Consider the following 21,912-nt stretch of genomic DNA (forward strand, 5'->3'; position numbering starts at 1 on the left):
ATTCTACTATCCCAGCACATATTGACAAGGCAAAGTTTCATCTAGCCAAGTAAAAACAATATGTTGATAAAAAGAAATCAGAGACTTAGATGTTGACAAGAGTGACAGCCATAGTGAATACTACAACTGATCAGATTACTATTTCAGTGTTGGTTTGTCCAAAAAAGATTCTTACACATGATAAATCATTTGATGAATTCCTCTTGGACTCAGAATGCTGCCCTTTGCTAGATACCTCAGCTTCCAGGAACCAGGACATCTGGTTGGCACAGAATTGCTTGGGAAGCTGAAGTAATCATATCTGTAGAGGCTTTGAGAGTGCTTGAACAAAAAGAGGAAGATAAAAAGGAAAGTCTTGTGATTATTATCTCTTCTAATCAGCAGTTGTACCAAACCAATTCTGCTCAAGTCATCCTCAGGGCTATACTGTGGTGTTTATCCTCCCCATAGTATAGTGCAGACGGTTTGATATCATCTATTTTCCCTTCTTGTTTTAGTTTTATTTTTGTGTTTAAAGCTTTTTCCATTAGGCAATGATTAGAAGTCCTCCAAAAATAAGTCCCCCCAGATCCCAAATCAAATTCCAGTGAAAGTGTCATAGTGAAAGATACCCATCCTGGCTGGTTAAGCACGCTATCTCAAAGTTCTAATGATAGCTCCAATTTGGAGAATAGGACGATGATACGTGCAGGGGCTAATTCAACCATAAATGATGATAATGGGTTTCAAGAGGTCCTCTCTCGATGTTCTAAAAAATGGAAAAAAATCTCCCAAATTAAAAGCATTTCCCCTCTCCCTGCCCAAGATCCTCCCTCCAAAAACTTAGGAATTTACCTTAAAATTACTCCCACTACCCCCTTTGAAATAAAAATAATCACTGCAATAAGAGTTTCAATTTTTATATTGCTGAAATCAATGTTCTCTCTTTACATTAACCGTGATGGATATCTGCTAATAGCTGTAGAAGATCAGAAATCAGCAAATACAATAATTAACCTTAAATCCCTTCTGAATACCCCAATTATTGCATCTAATTGGAACCCAAAACAATCACCAACAAAATAGTAGTTTATAATGTTCCCCCAGAGATATCTACTCAGGAGTTAAAAGAAGGCCTTTCAGATAGGGCTGGAAACACAATCCCAGTTGAGGATGTTACCCAACTTGGAAAACCCAACTCTAATGGCCTAAAAACTAGTAGATCCTTCTTATTCACACTGAAGGATAAAATTGATATCCCAGAAAAATTATTCCTATTTGGGCAAATCAAACCACACAAGGAATACAAACCTAAGCCTATTCAGTGTCAGAAGTGTTTCAAACAGGGACACACGACAAACAAATGCAATGAAATTCTCCAAGAGTGTAGTAATTGTAAATCTTTCCATCCTAAAGAGCTGACAACTTGCAACAACACTCAGCCTACATGCATCAATTGCAAAGGCCCACATGAATCTACAAATAAATCATTATGCCCTGCATACAAGAAAATAGCTCTAACACTCCAAATATCAACAGAGAAGGCCCTCCCATACCCCTTTGCAGCAATGGAAGCAAATGCTGCCCAACAATACCAAATAAAGCCTGTAATGAAACCAACCAAAACCCCCAAGTCAAATGCCCCCAATGCATCAAGCACCCCATATAAAACACCATCTTCTAAGCCCCCTAGCTCAAATCCCTATCAGATGGAATCACCAAGCCAACAACCCTTCTTTTCCGGTGAGATGAGGCCAGCCTGGCCCTCCCTCCCAAGAAGAAACAAACCAGAAACACTACCAGGAATCAATCCCTTAACCAACAAACAGGATGCACTACCAAAAATGCAATCCCCAAATATATGCTTATTTATTCTAAACTGTAATGCAGTTCAGGCCATGAACATAAATCAACTACAGAAAACAAAAATTATTGCAGAATTGGCAAAAATCTACATCTCAGATGATATGCTCATTCAAGCAAAAAAAGGTCTTGCTTTACTCTTAACAAAGCTGAACATTGATACACAGTCATATGAAGAATAAATCAACAACACAACATTTATCAATACTCCAATGGAATGTAAGATCACTCACAGAAAATAAGCTCAATGAACTAATATCATTTATGAATAATAATTCAATTAATATTGCTTGCCTCCAGGAAACTCATTTAACCCAAAATCAACAAATTAAGTCTCTGGGATATACTATCCTGAGAAAGGATAGATCTTCAGAGAGAAAAGGAGGTGGTGTAGCTTTATTAGTTAATAATAATATAAAATTTTGTGGCATCAATTTTCCAGATTTTGAAAATGATGTTGATGTAATTGGTATAAGTGTTTGGCTGAATAATTTAAAAACCTACATAATAAGCTTCTATAACCCTAATGGCCAAACTACAGATGCCAAGGATTTCTTTAATTATATAAATAATTCTAATATGTTAAAAAATATCATTATTTGTGGTGATTTCAATGCCCACAGCCTTTTGTGGGGGAATAAACCAGCAAATAAAGCTGGTAAATTTATTGAGCATATGACTTCAAATAATAATGAATTAGTTGTTGCTACCCCTCCAAACCTGAATACTTATTTCAACCCCAAAAGTGGCAATTTCTCCACAATTGACCTACAAATTGTGTCTTTAAATTTTTTGAACAAAATTTACATAAATAAAATTGATAGTCTATGTACAGACCACTTTGCTATAGTTTGCTCCCTAAATGAACCTGCTGACACTTCATCTCATACATCCAAATATATCAACACTAAAGCAAATTGGTCTATTTTCCAAAATAAGCTAAATCATGAAATTACAAGTTTCACCCAAAGTTCATGCATTTCTAACACAACAGTTGACACACATGCTGAAGCGTTGACATCTTTACTAATAAATACAGCTAATCATGCTATCCCCAGGACAACACCTAAGAAAACATTCTCTAAACGAATTCCTAAAGCATGGTGGACCAATGAGTGCCTAAATAAATGGAGGATAAAAAAGGCAGCTAGGACAGAATTCATAAAAAAATAACACCTACTACATATTTAAAAAAATTACAAGCAGAATCTAATCTAAAAAGGACTATAATAGATGCTAAATATAAATACTGTAATAATTTTGCAAATAATCTCTCCAGATAAACAAATGAGCCTATTATACATAAAGTCATAAGCCACATATGTGGGAAAAAGACTTCTCCCAACCCACTCCTGTATGAGCTTATACATAATAATACCCATTATGACAATGATAATGAAAAGGCTAACCTATTTGCAACTCTTTTTGTTAATAAGCTAACATCAAATAATCAAAGCAAACTGTCCACAATTCCTATGAACCCTTGTTACCAACCACGCCCAGGATCCGAGTACATAACTAATCGATTTTCAATCCAGGAATTGAATAATGCAATACATCATATTAGATCCAAAACTAGCAGTAGCTATGACAATATACACCCTACATGGATAAAGAATCTCACACCTTCATAAAAACAAGAACTGCTAAATTGTTATAATTATGCTTGGGCATCGTCTAGGTTCCCCAATATATGGAAATGTTCATCCCTCCTACCAATCCTAAAGAAATATAAACCAAAAGATAACCCTGAGTCTTATAGGCCCATAATGATTACACCTCTGATGGGGGAAATAATGGAGAAAATGATTTATCACAGACTCGTCTGGTTTGTTGAGAAAAATAACATGATCCCACACACTCAAATTAGATTCAGGAAATACCACTCCTCAACAGATGCTTTCATTTTGCTAACAAATGCAATAAATGAATCTTTCTAAAAAAATAATATCCTAGTGGCAGCTTTCCTAGATTTTGAAGAAGCATATGACAATTTGAACCACCAAATCCTTTTAAATAAACTTGCAAACCTTGGCGTCCCTCCTAAGCTAGTATCCTTTATTAAATCCTTCATAGAAGTGCGAAGTTTCATTGTTTGTGTTGGTTCAGCCTCTTCACCCCAAAAGACAATATCCAAAGGCCTACCTCAGGGAGCAGTCCTCAGGTGCCTCCTATTTGCCCTATATCTCTGGGACATGAACCTACCCCACACGAATCTACAATATGCTGATGATCTGGTGATATGGTCATCTGGCAACACATTTCAGAAAGCTCAGTCAAATCTGCAAAAGTCACTTTTCCAGTTTGAAAACTTCTCTCAACATTCAGATTTACCCATTGCACCCACCAAGTCAAAAATAATCCAATTTCACCGGAAGCGGAACCATGTTAATGCAAAACTAACTCTAAATAAAACAACTATTCCAGAAGATAATAATATTAATTACCTAGGTCTCATGCTTGACCAAAAACTTAATTTCCACCTCCACATTTCAAACACAATAAAAAAATGTTATAGAAAAGCAAATATACTAAAAAGACTTCTTTCCACACCCTGGTGTTGTAAGGAGAAAACCTTACTGCAGTTTTATAAATCACATATAAAACCCCATATTGACTATGGGCTCATCCTCTATGGTGCATGTGCAAAGACCCTGATGCAAAAAATTGAAACAATACAAAACGATATATTATGTCTCATGTTTGGTCTTAGAAAACACACAAGCACCAAGTTTCTGCTTATGGAGAGTGGATTAACAACAATAAGGGAGAGACGTAGCTTTCTCTTGATAAAACATCTTACAAAAATTGAATCAAATAGCTCACACACATTACATAATTGGTTAAGAAATCCAGCCATGTATAGAGGTATTGCAGATGAGTATGCCAATATTCAAAAGAAGTTCCCTGTACCAGCAAAGTCTATTGCACCTACTTTCCCCCAATCCCCCCCATGGATTTGGTCATTTCCCATAATAAATACTGAATTTTCAAAATGGAATAAAGATTTAACTCCAATTGCTTTTGTCCAGAAAAAATTTGCATAACTTAATACAATTACCTAAAAAATCACTTCCAAATATTTGTTGATGTATCAAAAATGAATGAGAAGGTTGCAAGTGGTGTTTTCCTTCCTCACCTGAAAATTGCAATGGGTAAGAGATTATTTAATAATTTATCTATATTGTCTGATGAGTTAAATGCCATAATCATGGCATTAGAACACCTTAAGCAAAACCAACCTTTGATTGAAAATTCGAATAATATTATCATCTATTCCAACTCTTTATCAAGCCTTGAGTTGCTGGCCTCAGCTCCTCAATATAAGTTGGACATTGACACTTATCATTGTCACAGTATTATTGATAATCTTGCTTCAAGTGGCATAAAAACTTACTTTCAGTACATTCCTAGCCACTCTGGCATAAGTGGTAATCATCAGGTTGATGAAATAGCAAAAAATGCTATAAATATTGACCAGCCAAGTGGGAGACCAATCCCAATTAGAGATATTTACCGATGGAGGCTATCAGATATTAATTTTAATAAGATTAATCCTATCCTTTCCCCTTTCCCAATAAGTATCTTTCTAAAATTTATCATAGAATTCGTTCTGGAACAAATGAACTAAATTTCCTTGCATTCTCGTATAAGCTCTCTAATTCAAGTGGTTCAATTCTCCTGTCCCCTCTTTGCAGGCATTGTAATATGAATAATGAAACAATTGACTACTGCCTATTTGAATGTAATATGCTGACGTCTGCACAACATACCTTGCTTTGTAAACTGTTAAAATACTTCAAACAGCACAAAATCCCACTATCAGCCAAGAGCCTAGCCAACTATACCTGCACACAGAGCATAGAAATCGACATCTATCATCTTATATTTGAACTCCTAGAGTCGAAAGATCTGCTGAAAGATATCTGAATTTATCTAATAAATAGGAGGCAATCAAGCCAGTAGCTCTGTAGCCCACAGAGTGAAGCAAAAGGAAAAGGGCTAAATAGTTTTACTGAAAAGCCCACCTGCTGTTAAATAGAAGAAGAAGAAGGACAAAAAAGAAAAGTAAAATAGGAGACACTCAAGCCAAAACTGAAAAATATAGATGATCTTTCTAGTGAAGACTCTGACATCTCACTAGGTTCTTCAAATGACCAAATGGACAGCTGCTATACTGTTGGCAGTGAGAATGAAGAAGATCAAGAAAAAAGCTAAACATATATCTAAATGAGAACAATGATGTTGTATACTATACCAAACAGGATCAACATGGCTGGTATATCAGAAGTGTGCTTGATTTCCTGATGAAAATCTGGTTTGTGCAAAATATCTTTGCTGCCTGAGCCTAGCCATCTATTTGCATGACAGGCCAACAAAATAATGAAAGACAAAAATTAAAGATGAATGCATCTTTGCTGGACCATTGAAGCTGGTCCCATCACTCTACCATCATTCCAAATTTGGTGTGTCATCAGCCAGTACAAGAAGCACAATAGGGCTATAAGTGATCAAAAGTTTGCTTTCTGGACTCCCTTTGATACAAATTGAATTTTTTTCCATAAAATTTACTTTTTTTTACCAAAAGAAAAACACTTTTTTCTCTGATAATTATTGAAATTACAAATTTTTATTCTCATTGTTTAAAGTATGATATCACCTTTTTTATATTTACAGTAAAAATTTGAATAGGAAAACATTCTTAGAGACTTCTTCTACATATGGAGGAAGACCATTACTGTTGGAAATACCCCATGGTAAGCAGAAAATCCCCCAGACTAGGCGGTAAGTTTGATCTCCCTGAGAAATGTTAACCTATTTAGTGCAGTAGGCTAATTGATGTAAAGAGCTGAAATAAATTCAAATAATCTTCAGGGCATAAAAATACCAAAAATCATCATCAATAAGTAGATTAAACCCAAAACAAACAGAAATTAGAATAAAGGGTGAGATGGAGTGGAGGTAAACACCAAAATATTTTCCTATAGATCATTAAGGCTCTGGATGCATTCCTGAAAGTTTCATTCACCTAACAACTACTTTCCAAGATACCAAAAAAGTATTAATTGGAAAATTACCTTTCAATAATGTCAACAGCGGAAGAATTAACGGCTTCGAGACTAGGAGATGCTGCGGAATCCATAGCCATAGCAGCGATTCTGGGATGGAACTAATTCATATATGCCTCTATTCCTCCTACTTCTTAACACACACCCAGCGTTGCCGATGCTTTGAAATAAACAGTAGCAGTTGTTTTTACTAAACTTGTACCGCGAGAAATTAATTTGCAGCATCTGATCAGTCGGTTAAAAGTTCGCCATAACAAGACAAAATTTTTTGATAAGCCTAAACCTGAACATATACCTGAGTCAGAGAGGAACAAGTAAAATCAAAATGCGTGGGCAAAATTGATTGTGCTTAAAAATTGCCACTATACCGCTTTGTACAGTACAATTGTACCACCAAAAGAGGGTACAATTGTACAATTCTGAATTACCTCCTTCTTTTTCTTCGTTAGAAAACACTTGTGCTCCATCCTTCGAGGTCCTTGTGGCTTTGAAGTTGGCTGATGCTTTTCCATGGTATAATTTTTATTCTTCTAGGGGGGAAAGAAAACTACTTTGGCCCTTTTTTTTAAAAAAAAGGGCAAAACAAAGGAATCGTAGAGTCCTGGCACCCTTTCCCTGCAATTTAAGAGTATAAAACTTGGCATGTACCCGTATGGCTCTTGAGACAGGACCCTCTCCTTCTTCTGCTTATCAACCCTTAATCTTACCGTTTTAAGGTCATTTTTCATAAGATATTGAGACTACTACTGCTACTACTAACAACTCACCGCAGCACCAAGCCACCTGAGTCCAACACAACTACGCACGCTCCTCCTCCATCCCAATCTATTCAAAGCCTTCCTTTTTACACCTTCCTACGAAGTTCCATTTCCTTTAAATCTTTCTTTATGACGTCCTCCCACCTCTTTTCCTGAGCTGGGAGGTCTTCTTCTAGCAAAAGGTTAATATCCCACTAAATTCTAATTTCTTGGTGGTTCTTTCAAGCTCAGAGAAGATTGTTGTTGACTTCGCGCATTTAAAAAGGAGTTGTTTAACAGTCTTGACTGGTGATATACATTGGCGACAGAGAGAGCTTAGGTGTTTTTCCCAGAAGTGTTCTTGCCTACGAAGAATCATTGCTTGGTTCTTAATCGTCAGAAAATCCAAGTTATCCCTGAGGTATTCGAATATGAGTTTCAACGGTCTCATACCCGTGTTCGAACCCGCTGACCTGTAAAAAACTTGTCTTCGAACACGGGTTGTTCTCGTCTAGTGCATCAAGCGTTGTGCATCAGTGCATCTAGTGCATCAAACACGGGGTTGAAACTTCGAACCCGCTGAAACTAGACTAAAAACTAGAAACTTGAAACTAGACGAGAACAACCCGTGTTCGAACCCTCTGAGCCATCAACAACCCGTCTTCGAACACGGGTTTTTCTCGTCTAGTGCATCAAGCGTTGTGCATCAGTGCATCTAGTGCATCAAACATGGGGTTGAAACTTTGAACCCGCTGAAACTAGACGAAAAACCAGAAACTTGAAACTAGACTAGAACAACCCGTGTTCGAACCCGCTGAGCCATGAACAACCCGTCTTCGAACACGGGTTGTTCTCGTCTAATGCATCAAGCGTTGTGTATCAGTGCATCTAGTGTATCAAACACGGGGTTGAAGCTTTTAACCTGCTGAAACTAGACGAAAAACTAGAAACTTGAAACTCGACGAGAACAACCCGCTGAGCCTGAAAACGTGGCTAAGACTACATCTGAATCACAAAATCGTCCTAGCTAAGTGGTTGGCACGCTGAGTTGGGAATCCTTTGTCCGAAGGATACGGGTTCTAATCCTAGCGTGACCGGTTATTCGGTCTGGGTATGGTCCTGTCATACTTACTTACATCTGAATGACAAGAGATATCGATTCAAATAAGATAAGATAACGTGTATTTAAAGCAAAATTGTGGCCATGTACAAAAATAACATACAAGATTAACAAATTACACCACTCTTCAAAATAATAAAGAAAAAAATAAAATAAAAACTACTCTCTTCTTTTTGCAAAATACTCATCAAGATATCTTCCCACTAGACAAATAAATTGTGAAGACGTACTTTTCAAGGCATCAGGAAGCAGCACTCCATCATTCCCAAATAGATTTACCCTTACCCCCAAAAGACCTCGACAACGACTCAGACTATGCTACAAATTCTCCTCCTCTTCTTGGCAAAGAGGGCAAGCAAACCTGCCGTCCGGAACACTTTTCCTCCACTCAAAAACTTTCAATGTCAAACGAATCGGAAGGCAATTAGATCGTATGTCATACTTACTTACATCTGAATGACGATTCAAATATAAAAAACTACCAACCACAATTACTGCAACATTCTGAAAATTCAAGGCAAAGGTCATTATTCTAAACAGATGCTATCAACACTCATTAAAAAAGGCAGGCAAGCTACATGCCTGCCTTTGTATCAACAGATGCTATCAACACTCATTAACAAAGGTAGGCAAGCTACATTCTTTCACAACACTTAATATAAATGTATTTTTAAAACACTTTTGTCAAATGAAGATAAAGAGCTGAATTAAGACTTATAGACAAAAACTGTTCTTTATATGAGGAGGGGGGCGGGGGCTTCGCCTGCCTTAACTCCCACTTTTTGCGCTAAAGCTTGATTTTTTGTACCCAATACTTTAAGAGCAAATGCTTAAGCAAAGGAGCAACTGGACTGGGATAAAAAGTATTTTCATGATGACTCAAGAATGTTTTATTCATGTTCACTTGCTTTAGACCCTTAAAATTTCAATTCAAATGCTTAAAAACACGTGCGTAAATAAAACTCTTGCAATTACCCATTGATCATATTTGTCGTAATTATATATACCTTCAGTAAAGCATTATCAAATTTTAGCGGAAAGAGCAGAGGCTAAGGAGAGGGTAGTCCTCTTATATACAAAATAATGTTTGTACATTAAACTCTTTACTTTGTATTTGAAAATACTTGTTATTTATTTAATTTATGTTCGTTTGTGACGCCACACCTAAAGTTACTCTAAATATAGGGAGGGCGGCTGGAACCTAAAACCTCCCTCCTTAAATCGAAGTTTAACTTTTGCAGAACAGTGCTTTGTGAGAAAAGCTCAACAGTATTTGTGACATTCTTAGCATAACTGATATTAATTTGTCTAAAATGTATAGAGATAGTTTTTTTCTGTCAGAACCGAAACTAAATAGCACATAGAGATTCCGAACCACTCAGTGAAAACCTACCTAACTTACCTTTACCTTACCTACCTACCTAACCTCTTTACCTAACTCATCTTTAAACGACAAATGTGCGCATTTAGTGGAATTCAGTGATAATCCAATTCCTACAAGGAAGCTTATATCTTATTAACAACAATTTTGGTTACTATGGTCAGTGGCTCGCTCCTTCCTAGGTTGCAACTATCACTGCTACCACCAGAAAGAAACTTTTACCTTAAACACGAATTTAAACATTTAATTTTAAATATCCTTTTCTAAAAAAAATGTTTTTCAAAGAAAAGTAGAGTCACATTAAACCAAAGACGATAGAAATGAAGTCTAGTTGAAACGGGCAAAAATCACTGTCAAAGAATAAAGAAGACCCAAAAGAACAGAAACTACAATGAATAATCGAGTCAAGTGTAAAACGAACAGAAACTACCGCAGATATGTACACCTTAAGGCTTCTAAAGGCCATGGTGTTCTTTGCGCTGTATTGAAAATAATTTTTAGTTCGAGGAGTGTGTTGGTATTTGTCATAACATCAACAGCAAAAGATCATTAAACGACATATGTGCACATTTAATAGAATTCAGGAAGATACTATCTTATTAACACATTTTTGGTTACTATGCCCGTGGTTCAATCCTCCCTAGGTTGCAACTACCACTGCTACCACTACAAAGAACGAATCAATTTTTGGTTGGCATCATACCCTCAAATATGACAGCTTACCCAATATGCCATCATCTTGCAAACGATGATGCAGTGTTTTTTTAAAAATTGTATTACGTTTTGTTAATTGTAAAAGCCACTAGATACATCAATTTCCTTTCAAATGAGCCCTTAAACAACTCTTTTTGTTGTTCCATTGTCCCGCTAGCAGTGAAGGAAAAAAAAGAAGAAAAATAGGGGACAAATAAGACGCACCCCATACAAAAAGTACAAGCCAGGGGGCTTGTACTTTCAAGTCAGGGGGCTGAAAGTTTCTTGTATAGGGTTTCCATCCATGGCGATTCCAATGGTGGACTTTTTGTTTTGATCCAACGGCATTAATGGTGTTTAAAGGCTATTTTCCGAAATTCCCCTAAATTTGTTTTCGAAGTAACATTTTACTATTAAAAATAATCGAGATCATAGTTACCGTTCCTGAATCAGCTAAAATAGCAACTTTTTCTCATTTACCAGTTTTTAATTTATTTTGGTTACTATAGGCCGTGGTTCGTTCTTTACTAGGACCCCCCCCCCCATAAAAAATGTAAAAGATGTACCAAAAAAATTGTTAGATGAACATGCACGACAAAGCTGTATCGGTTGCTGTTTGTTTTAGAGTTTAAGTTACTATTATTACGAGTGAACCTTCATTACAGCATGTAAGCATACGCTTTGTCTCATCACAACTACACTTCTTTCCATCAATAACCCAAATAAAATTCCAGTTCAAAATTTCCTTAGTTTTCAGTAAAACACAAGTGCCTCGGATTAACGACACTTCTTAACTACTAAGGCCCTTGCGTCGGCCCTGTAATGTGCTGCTGCAGCCGGGTTCGATGTCTGGCACACTGGCACACGATGTTTGGCCGAAGATTATTTGACGACATCTGAATGTCCATCATTGCTTGAAATTTACTCACTGCTTTATGTACTTCCTGCATGTACAATAGACAAATAACTTATTTTGAATCAGTTGAAAAAGAGATTTTACTTAGAAAATACTCAAAATGTTAACAGTTTATGATGACATTAACATAGGTTGAAAATCAGTTTCAAGTTCTGTTTGCCCTCCAAATCTTCTCAAGAAATTCTTCCAGTTCATCCTCTCCGAAGGATTTTGATACTTGGTACTCAGGATTCATAATAATTGCTTCCATTTGCTGAATTTCTTCAAGTCTTTTGGATGATAAAAGAACCTGGTAAAGTAAACTACAAGCCTGAAATTAAAATAAAAAAGTATTATATATATATATATATATATATATATATATATATATATATATATATATATATATATATATATATATATATATATATATATATATATATATATATATATATATATATATATATATATATATATATATATATATATATATATATATTATCAAATTCAGAAAATGAACTCTGACAAAAAAGAAAAAAGAAGAAAAAAAGCTTGGTTCAACGAACAAAAAAGGCTCAGGGTGGTTTTAGGGGCACACACTCCCACAGAAAGTCAAAAGTTGGACTAATTACAGGTAAGAAGAGGCAAAAATTTTGAAGCAGGAGCAGAATTTTTATTCCCCCCTCCCCACCCTAACATTGATTCTGTATCCGACACTGACAAGGTTAAGATAAACGAACCAGAAACTAGAAATGTGATGAAATAAGAATTCAGAACATGGGAAATGCAAGACATCCATGATAGAAAATAAAACTTACTAAATGATATGAAAACATGATAAAGTTGACAAAAAGCTTGAAATAAAATGGGAAATAATAAAACAAAAATGTAATAAACACAAAAATAACAGTGAATATTTCACTGAAAGACTGACAAAATGGGAAAACAGAATGAAAATCTTGACACCCTTGATACTAAAATTCTCCTTCTATTAGATTAATGTTAAATTTTATAGATTCTCGCGTTTTTTTTTCAAGTTAACACCGTCAAAAAAAAAAAAAAAGTTGTAGCCTACATTCAACGTTTTAACAGTGCTTGGCTAAATGGTCCCAAGGTTAAAGATTGGATCAAAGAGTATGGGAAACATGCAAGAGCAGAAACTGTCACTAACTTGGAAAAGAAAGGTCACCAACCCCATCTACCGTTTGAAAACTTCGTTTGACCCAAAACTCATGCATATTTGTCTTTTCAGGTACTTTAAGATGCAGAGGCGGTAAAAGAAAGTAGAATTCTATACCCAATATGCCTACCAGCTTTAAGTCAACTAGCCTACTTAACTTGCCAAGATTTTTCTAAGATAGCCCAGGCAGACTGGACTTTGGTTTAAAATTGATTCTTGAAAATAAGACATTCCAGTTAAGAAATTTTAACTATAAACTCCATTGTTTATTAATCGCATCAAATATTCAATTTTCGTTCAAGATTTGGACTTTTTTAATGAGATTGTCAGAAGCTACACTGTAGGTGGCCCTAAAATCCTCATCTACCCATATCAAATCATCGAATATCCAACTCTCATAAGTTTCCCATTCTGGCACCTCTCATTCCGGAGCCACTTTGGATTTTCCATTGAGGGCCCTCTTGTAATCGTCTTTGTAGCGACGACCACCCACCATGCATTCTTGCATAAGAATAAATTCTTACAGACATGAGAAAATACTTGGAAGATGTAACAACAACAGACCTCTTTCATTAATTAATAACGAATTTAAAAATGACTTACTTTAAATTAAAATTAAACTTTAAATTAAACAATTAATCGAAATCAAAATAATGTGCAACCATAAGAAACACGCCAATGATTTTGCTATCTTGAAGCTATCAAGTATGCGCATCAAATATACTCGAAATAGATGGCACTGACGGTTTATTTTCTGTTGTCAAATTACTCTTCACGACTACTTAACAATGAATATTTTTTTATTTTTCAGTTTATCCTCGTGTAACGTCAAATGCGAGCCTTTATATCCCTAACTTGAATTAGTTTATTTTAAAATTTTAATTCTAATATCCTTTGATAAGAAATTTATCTTACAATTTAATGGGATTGCTCAGAATGAAGAAAACAAAGATACAAATTATTGCCACTGTTGCAACAGTCACTGACACTTTATACTGAGAAACAATAACTAGAACGATAGCAGGACTGGAAAAAACTGTCAAAATGAAGTTTGACATTGAGTAAATATTAATTTCAGTTCCGATTTGAATCATCTTTGCATTTTTTTTTTCACAATTTTGGAATTATTTAATTAACTAGCCACTTTGAAGGTCAACAGAACCTTGCAGTTTGACAGAATAGGAAAATCGAACTTTGGAAGCGATCCTAGCAAGATATTCAACAAAATTTTAGACCGATTATTATTTTAGACCGAATTATTATTATTAATAATAACTATAATAATAATATAATAATTAATTAAATTATTAAATTAAACAATTAAATAATAATTAAATTGAATAATTATAAAATTATTACAAATAATATAATAATTAATTAATATAATAATATAATAAAATAATTCTAATAATAATAATATTAATAATTAATAATAATAATTAATCCATTAAAGACATGTACGACCACCTACAGGCTGAACTCCTACTTCCTGGCCATGGTCGAGCCCTCACTGAATATACACCAGACGTGATGCTGTCCTACCGAGGAAATTCTGTAGTCCCAGTAAAAAAGGGTGCTCGACAAGGATCAGTCACATCTCCTTGTGCCTTTAATAATTGCATTATTGAACCACAGTCTACTATCGAGACAACATGTACAGCTCGTGGCATAGACGTTACAATGATAGCCAACGCCGATGACATTCTGAACCCCAGCCGCACAGTCGCAGGTACAGAGACCACCTTCTCCACACTACAATCAAATTACAGTCGCATTGGCCTTGAATTTAACCTGCAGAAGACGGATATTCTTCTGTTCAACTGGCGCCGAGAAGAGGTCTCGTCTGTGAGGCTGGGAGAACTATCTGAAGCCCCTGTCTCGAAAATTATTTACCTTGGTTTACCAATTGGAAAGGATCTCAAAACTACCCGCTCCCTTCTTATTGATCATCTCCGTAAACACCTGGCTTTTGCTTACAGTAGAGTAGTCTCATCTAAAATCCGTTTCAACCGTTTAATTCTGGCTCGACTTTATAACGCAGTATCCCTTCCCCATTTACTGTATCTAAGCCCGTTTTGGAGAATTTTTCCCGAGCCAGAGAAAAGAAAGCTCAGATCCGCGTTTTTTAAGTATGCAAAGTTCTTGTTGCGGCTCCCACCGTGGACAAGAAATTCGCATCTTGTTAAAAAATTTAAAATTGCGGACCCGACGGCAGCTATAATTGAACAAATTAAACGGTACAACGAGAAAGTTTCTTCCCACCCTTGGTACCGTCTGCTAAGGCAGGAAATCGATGTCCATTTAATTTTGTTTGCACATCTCTTGTCATATTTAGACTAGTTGATTGAGTCCGTTGATTTTGAATTGAAGTTATCAAGTATTTTGCTGTAGGTTAGGTTAGTTGAATTGAAGTTATCAATCATATTGCTTATGTTTCTTCAGTACTTGGGAGTTTAAAAAGTAAAATTTCTTACGTACCTGCAGTGCAGTGTATAATTGAGTTTTTGTTTCTCGTCTTTGTAATTTGTTCGATTATGTGCAATGTCTTGTAATTTGTTTTTTGAGTATGCTTTTTCTTTTTTAGTGATACTCCGTCTTTTGTACCTTTTTTTGAGGGGTAATAAATAAATAAATAAATAAAAAATATCATAATTTTTTTGACCGAATATTTAGTAAAGTTTGCTTTTCCTTTGTATAGTTAAGGGGCGTCGATTCACGAATTGACTAGGCAACAAAATCTTATCGAAAAGAAGTTTTTCAAAGAAAACTAAAGAACCATATTAAAACATAAGACGATCAGAAATAAATTCCTATAATTCAAAACGACAAAATAGCTCGCAAGTTCTGCTACCACCGGAGGATAAATGTAACACGTATAATGTTGTGTGGAACAAAGCATTGAACGCTCCCCATTAAAGTTTTATTGATAGAGTATTAACAGTGATAGCAAAGACGGTTACCACGCCAATATCGTTTCTTACCTCAAACAAACCCCTGCAAAGTAGTGTTGGGCGATATGTTGATTAATCAGTACATCGATATATCGATATTTTTACTTTCGATGTGTCGATATCTACATTTCGGATCAGTTTTTTGCTATCTATCGGATTTTCCGGAGTTTAGTAAAGTAAATTTTAGGCCTAAATGTTACGTTATTTCTACAATTTTTTTTCAAAATCCAAATTATATAAAATATAAAAGAAATAACCAACTTCAACTGTATAAGTGAGCATAAAAAAACTTCATATTTAAACTTATTCGAGCTCAGGAAAAAAGGAAAATAATCTACTGGCCATTCAAAAACAGCAGCATGTCAATGTTTTCCCTGAGAGTCGGTTCCGCCGTTCAGTGATTATCTGACCAGCCTTGGAAAACACTCTTTCAGAAGGGACACTGGTAGCGGGCACAGACATGAATTTTATTGCAACTTCGTACAAGTGTTTTTGGGATCCCATAGCACGAGACGTCCACCACTTGAGTGGACAAGTTTCTCTTGGAACTGTTGCCTCCTATTGAAATTGTTGTAGAGCCATGATACATTCGGCTGCTGTCGAAGCATGCCTTGCATAGACTATAAGGACTTCATCGTGTGAACCCCACAAAGTGGCTTGATTCTGATATGACTGCATCGCAGGGACTGCGATGGTACTTGTATCTTCTGATCGAGATTCAGCAGCCAGCAAGGCCAAATCTATCTTGTTTGCAATTCCGCTCTCAACTTGAAGAAGATCGTCAGGTAAAATACATATTTTCTTGAAACGTGGATCAAGATAGGTAGCAATTACAACGGGTGTGGCTCGACCAAGACTTGTAAGCCTACAATACATTCTATTCAGCAAAGCCTTTCGAAGCTCATCAGCCACATCCGAGAAATCCACCAAAATCTACCTAAACAAGGTGGCGTCTCAAAAACTTAGACAAAGGCAGGACTTTCAAGATGGGGGATAGCTTTTAGAAGAGTTCAATAGCTGCCTCTTCAAATGGTGTAAGCACCACAATCACGTTTGAAATAACACCCCACTCACTATCAGTGAGTATGAGGTCCACTTTACCGAGAAGCGCAAGCGAGCTTATTACTGACTCTTTCAAATCTTGTAGACTACGCAACACAGTAAGAAGCTGATTCCATCTAGTGGTCACATCAGGATTTAGTTTTTTGATGCAAACATGGTCAATAGAGACTTCAGACTGGTGCAACTTGTCGGTAGCTACAACACTACGTCTGAAAAATATGACAATATTTCTAGCCTTGGACGAGAGGCAACAATTCAGCAGCATCATTAATAGCACCCCCACACTAAATTTAGAGCATCTGCGAAGCACGAAACATGCGTCCATCCTGTACCTACTTGGCATGCAGCATCCTTTACGTCCCGAACTACATTTGCTCCATTATCACTTACTACAGCAACAACCTTTTCCTTAGTCCCCCACTCAGTGGCAATTTTCATAAGGTGAACCTTAATAGCATCAGCAGTACATATATTTTTTCAGACTGAGAAAATTCACCCTGTCTGATCGGCTAGTTTATCTTCGATAACATTCAAATCCGAAATTTTCATTATAACCTCATTTGTTGTGAACATTTCATTCTCAGTTGGTAATAATTCACACGTGTCTGACTGGGGAGCCGAAAGTGAATTCTTGTGATAAAGATCCCAGGGTAAGATGTAAGATAAGGATAAATTAAATCAATTATAGATGAAAGAATTCAAACCTGCAAAGAATCTCGAAGATTTTTCTGAAAATTTGCAGAATTTTCATGTGGTGGATTTTCCGCGGGGAATATAGGGGGTTAGAGATCCCTAAAATATATCAATTTCGATAATACGTTTCCATATTCGATATCGATATTTGGTCCGATATACCGATATCAAATATCGCCCAACACTACTGCAAAGAAGTTTTCAAAGCCTTTTTAAAGACCTGTTAACAATTCTCTTAAATTGTTTAGGAGTTTCAGAAGTTTCATACATTAAAAAATATGCCTTTCTTTTCACAAAGCAAAGCCCGGTCCGCTAGAACTATCCTTTATTTCAGCTATTTTATTACTAATATTTTATATTACCATTATTTATCCAATAATTTTTGATAGGAGGATAATCTCACAATTTGGATTTGATTGCCATGGATGGAGGAAACAAAGATAAAGTTATTGCCACTTTGCGCCACTGATGCGACAATTATTGCCACTCAAAATATCATCTCATTGGGAATAACAATAACGATAATCTCATCTAATTAAAAAAAATGTGAAGCATGTTGAAAATGAAAGCAGAGATCGCGCAAGAAGTGCTTTGGCGTGGATTTGTACTTCAAACCTCTTTGAATATTATTCAGTTCTCAGAGAAAGGGTTGTCATACTCGAGAAAACTAAGCGAGTGGATACGCAACAGACTTAACGAAGAGACAAAACTTGTAACATGCCAACCAGACATCACCTCCATTATGAGAAAACGAAGATGGAAATACCTTGGACATATCCTCAGAGTGCCAGATCATAGACTTCCTAAAATGCTCCTCCACTGGCAAACAGAAGACACCCGTCACCAAGGAAGACCAAAGAACACCCTCCGTAGAACGTGCGAATGTGACAGAAGAACCCTCCAGACGAAACTCTTTTCCCAGTGTGGGAGGACATCTACGCAGCAGCACATTTGAGGGAAGATTGGAGGCTACTCACTGACGCGCTGTGTACCTCTGGAGGTGCTAGGGTCTAAGATAAGGTATGACCAATAAACGCCATATGTGATAGTCAATATACTTCATATGTTAGAGCTAGCTTACCTTTTTTCTTTTGATTCTCAAATTTATACTATGCCTGCCAATGTTTTCTTGTACCCCTCTTCTTTCAGTGAAACCCTGATCCTGTTGATGACATCTACTTTGGAAAGATTTAAAAAAAAGATGTCATCCGTATCGAAAAGTTGCAGAGATTTCATATGTTTGGAAAGATGTCAAAAGAACCCTGATGACATTTATTTTTGAAACTACTACAATAGAGAAATGATTTGTGCTCTTTACGTAAGGGACCAAAATGTGCTTTCAATAAGAAACTTACCTTTGGTAGGCAATCCTTACGAATGAGATCAAGCTCCGTTTCTCGTCTTTCACTTTCTTCATCTTTGTCATCACTTGTTGCCGAATCAATGAGCCAACCACCAGGAAACTCGATAACTTCCTCCCGCAAACGTCTTATGATTCTCTGAAAAAATACTATACATGTAAGCTAAATGAGAAAAAAAATTATAAGGAAAAACACGAGGAAAAAAACAGAATAAAAAGGAAAAGAAAGACGGAGCAAAAAACTGTGAAAAGAAGAAAACTTTGTCGTTAAAACAAAAGAAGATAAATAGAAATTCAACCAGAATAAAAGAAAGAAGAATTTCTAATAAAACTGCACATTAGAAGTTGAGGTCTAAAGCTCAGGGTTTAATCATTATGAGCTGTCTCAGTTCTTTAGCCCTTCTAAATACAAGCTGACCCTCTGCTCGTTACGTCCATCACGGTTAGCATTTCAGATCTTCGAGGCGTCCGCTGCAGCATCAGAGATTTCAGATTTCCTTCGTTCGGTTGATGCTCTGACTCAGATTTTTTTTTCTGCTTGTATTTTTGGGATTCTTACAGCCTATTCCCCTTTCCCCAGATTTTTTTGTTTTGCCTCACACTGATATCTCCTTAGTAGGCATAAGTCCGTCATAATTTCTGCTCCACCGGAGACAAAGCTTACTAAAGAAATTTAAAGAAAAAACTGTCCCATTTTACCCCTATCCCTATTTTCACCCCTTTTTACTCGAACAGGGGTTCGAGTCCTGGTGCCACTGGTTATATGGTTTGGAACAGAGGTCAATGGTGTGACTTTGCAAGCTCAACCGGAATCGATCCAGCTCTAAATGTGTGCCTGGAAAAATCTGGGAGGGAGGGACACGGGCAGCGTCAGATGATTTGCCCTCAACCACTCATTACACTCCCGGCCAAAAGCAGAAATTCATGAGATTTTCTGCTTTTGGATAAAATCTCCAAATCAAGAGAACATTGGTCAATTTGTGCTGCGCACACCATTGGTCAGCATGCGAAAAAGTTTTTCCGACCGAAAAGTTTATAGTATATTTTCATAATCTAAAAGAAGACAGGCTCAACTACGCAAAACTACTGGGCGGAGCATAGTGCAACAGCCTGTCATTTAAAAAAAAATGTTTTATTTTCTTAGTGCCTTCATGTCAGTTATTGCTGTTGTTTTTAATTAAATTCCTAAGAAAACAAACCAAAAGCACAGCCAAATTTTTGTATTAGGAACCCCAAACCATTTTGAAGAGAGAAAGTATCTATGCAAAAGACATGCACAAACAAAAAAACACAAAGCCAAAAGATAATAAACTCTTTTGAACGCTCATTCAGTTCATTTGAACGGAAATAAAAAGTTCTAGTGCCCTTTTTAAGAGTCAAAAGCAGTTGTAGGGCAGCTAGCTCCACTTCCACGCCTATTAATTCGCCAAACATGTCCAACCAAATTTTTGAGATAAACATTTTGTTCAGCAAAGTCAAAAGGCCTAATAACTACATATTTTACATATTTACCCCTATTTTACACTTTGCTTGCCCATTCTCTGTTTCAATTGCGGTACCGTTATTTTATCTCCTTCATTATTTATTGGTGTGCCTTACCTATGTTGCTATTTTTTTTTCAATTTTTTTTTTTTACCTCAAAATGCAACTTCGTTTCTTTTTGATAAACAATTTCTCAATAAATTAGTGTCTATATCTCTACTTTTTTAATGTTACTTTTTGGTCATTACAATATTTTAAAAAGTTCTTTCTAAACTCACATCAGTAATTGCTGAAAGTCGACTTTCCCATTTTTTCAAGTCCTTTTTGTACAAATGCTCTTTCTTTTCAAATGCCAATTGTTCCGCATAATGGTGACTTCCCATTGGCCCTTCAAGAGTTTTTGGCTTCGTTGGCGGGCAAGGCTTTGAGTTCAGTACTATGAGCCAGTTCTCAAAAGCTTCCTGGCATTGCTGAAAAAGAAAAGCAAATAATTGGACTTCTTCTGAAAAAGTAAAACAAGGACAGAAAACAACAGTCAAATATTACATAGAAGAAGAAAATAGGACGAAGAAGAATGACAAATATAATACGACATAGAAGAATAAAATAGGACAAAGAAAAATGACAAATATAATACGACATAGAAGAAGAAAACAGGACAGAATTTTAACAAAGAAATAGAGAAGCTAAAGAGTAACACGATAGTTATGCTAATGCATAGTTTCGATAATTCAGAGGGTGTGTGCAATGGAACACATGATTGTTAGTGAATTTAAGTAACAACCTAATTAAAGCAAAAATAATTACTAGGAGAAAGCTGGAAAATAAGTTCACATTAATCTGCTGTTAGGGGGCAAGCGAAAGCGGGAGTCACATATATACAGACCAGCCACGAGTCAAAGTACCAGGGACCGAGCAAAGCTAGGGGCCATGGTACTTAAAATAAAAGGAGAATTTCCAATGCATGATGATATTATCGTAAATCATGGAAAAATATCTGATAGCTTCAGAGACCCTACCATTCGATTGAGCGATGGCAATGACCCCACACAGAATATTTAAAACAAAACCATAAAATACTTCACACGAGGTGAGACTGTTTCGGATAGATTAATGAGCATGCTAATGAGAGATCTAGGCTGACAAGAAAATATAATTTCTGGAGACACAAACAACCCTACCTATTTAAAATTTAATTAGTTCTCCTGTTTGAAATTTTAACCCAATTAAAAAGCAAAACAATTTGACCTCATGGATTTTTACAATAAATCTATCTGTTAACCCGTGCTGCGACATGAAAAATTTAATCTTTCAGGGTCAATCTTAAATAAATGTTTAAAACAGACCAAGGGCCTCACCTTGAGCGCCAATTTGACCAAAATAAAACAGAAAATACAATGCCAAAATGAAACAAAAACACGTGACAGGGTGGCAGTCTATCGAAAAA

At 36.1% G+C, this 21,912-nt stretch overlaps 2 protein-coding genes across 3 annotated transcripts in view; both read right to left on the bottom strand.

The window, feature by feature from the left end:
* LOC148952867 (phospholipase A and acyltransferase 3-like) overlaps window positions 1–7,060 on the bottom strand; it is a 161,639-nt gene extending 154,579 nt beyond the window's left edge. For both annotated transcript variants that reach the window (XM_089087454.1, XM_089087453.1), the window contains exon 1: window positions 6,921–7,060. In XM_089087454.1, the coding sequence (XP_088943580.1) occupies window positions 6,921–6,991 (71 nt within the window). In that variant the 5' untranslated portion in view covers window positions 6,992–7,060. The remainder of the gene's footprint in view (window positions 1–6,920) is intronic.
* Window positions 7,061–11,820: 4,760 nt separating this feature from the next.
* Window positions 11,821–21,912, bottom strand: part of Nup107 (nuclear pore complex protein Nup107) — a 94,004-nt gene continuing 83,912 nt past the window's right edge. The window contains exons 11-13 of the mRNA XM_089088135.1: window positions 20,744–20,935; window positions 18,979–19,122; window positions 11,821–12,068 (exon numbers count right to left, since the gene is read on the bottom strand). Coding sequence (XP_088944261.1) covers window positions 11,904–12,068; window positions 18,979–19,122; window positions 20,744–20,935 — 501 coding nt within the window. The 3' untranslated portion in view covers window positions 11,821–11,903. The remainder of the gene's footprint in view (window positions 12,069–18,978; window positions 19,123–20,743; window positions 20,936–21,912) is intronic.

The sequence above is a fragment of the Artemia sp. Qi Xiang Cuo genome, chromosome 4, assembly GCF_049724085.1.
Source record: "Artemia sp. Qi Xiang Cuo chromosome 4, ASM4972408v1, whole genome shotgun sequence".
NCBI classification, from domain to species: Eukaryota; Metazoa; Arthropoda; class Branchiopoda; order Anostraca; family Artemiidae; genus Artemia; species Artemia sp. Qi Xiang Cuo.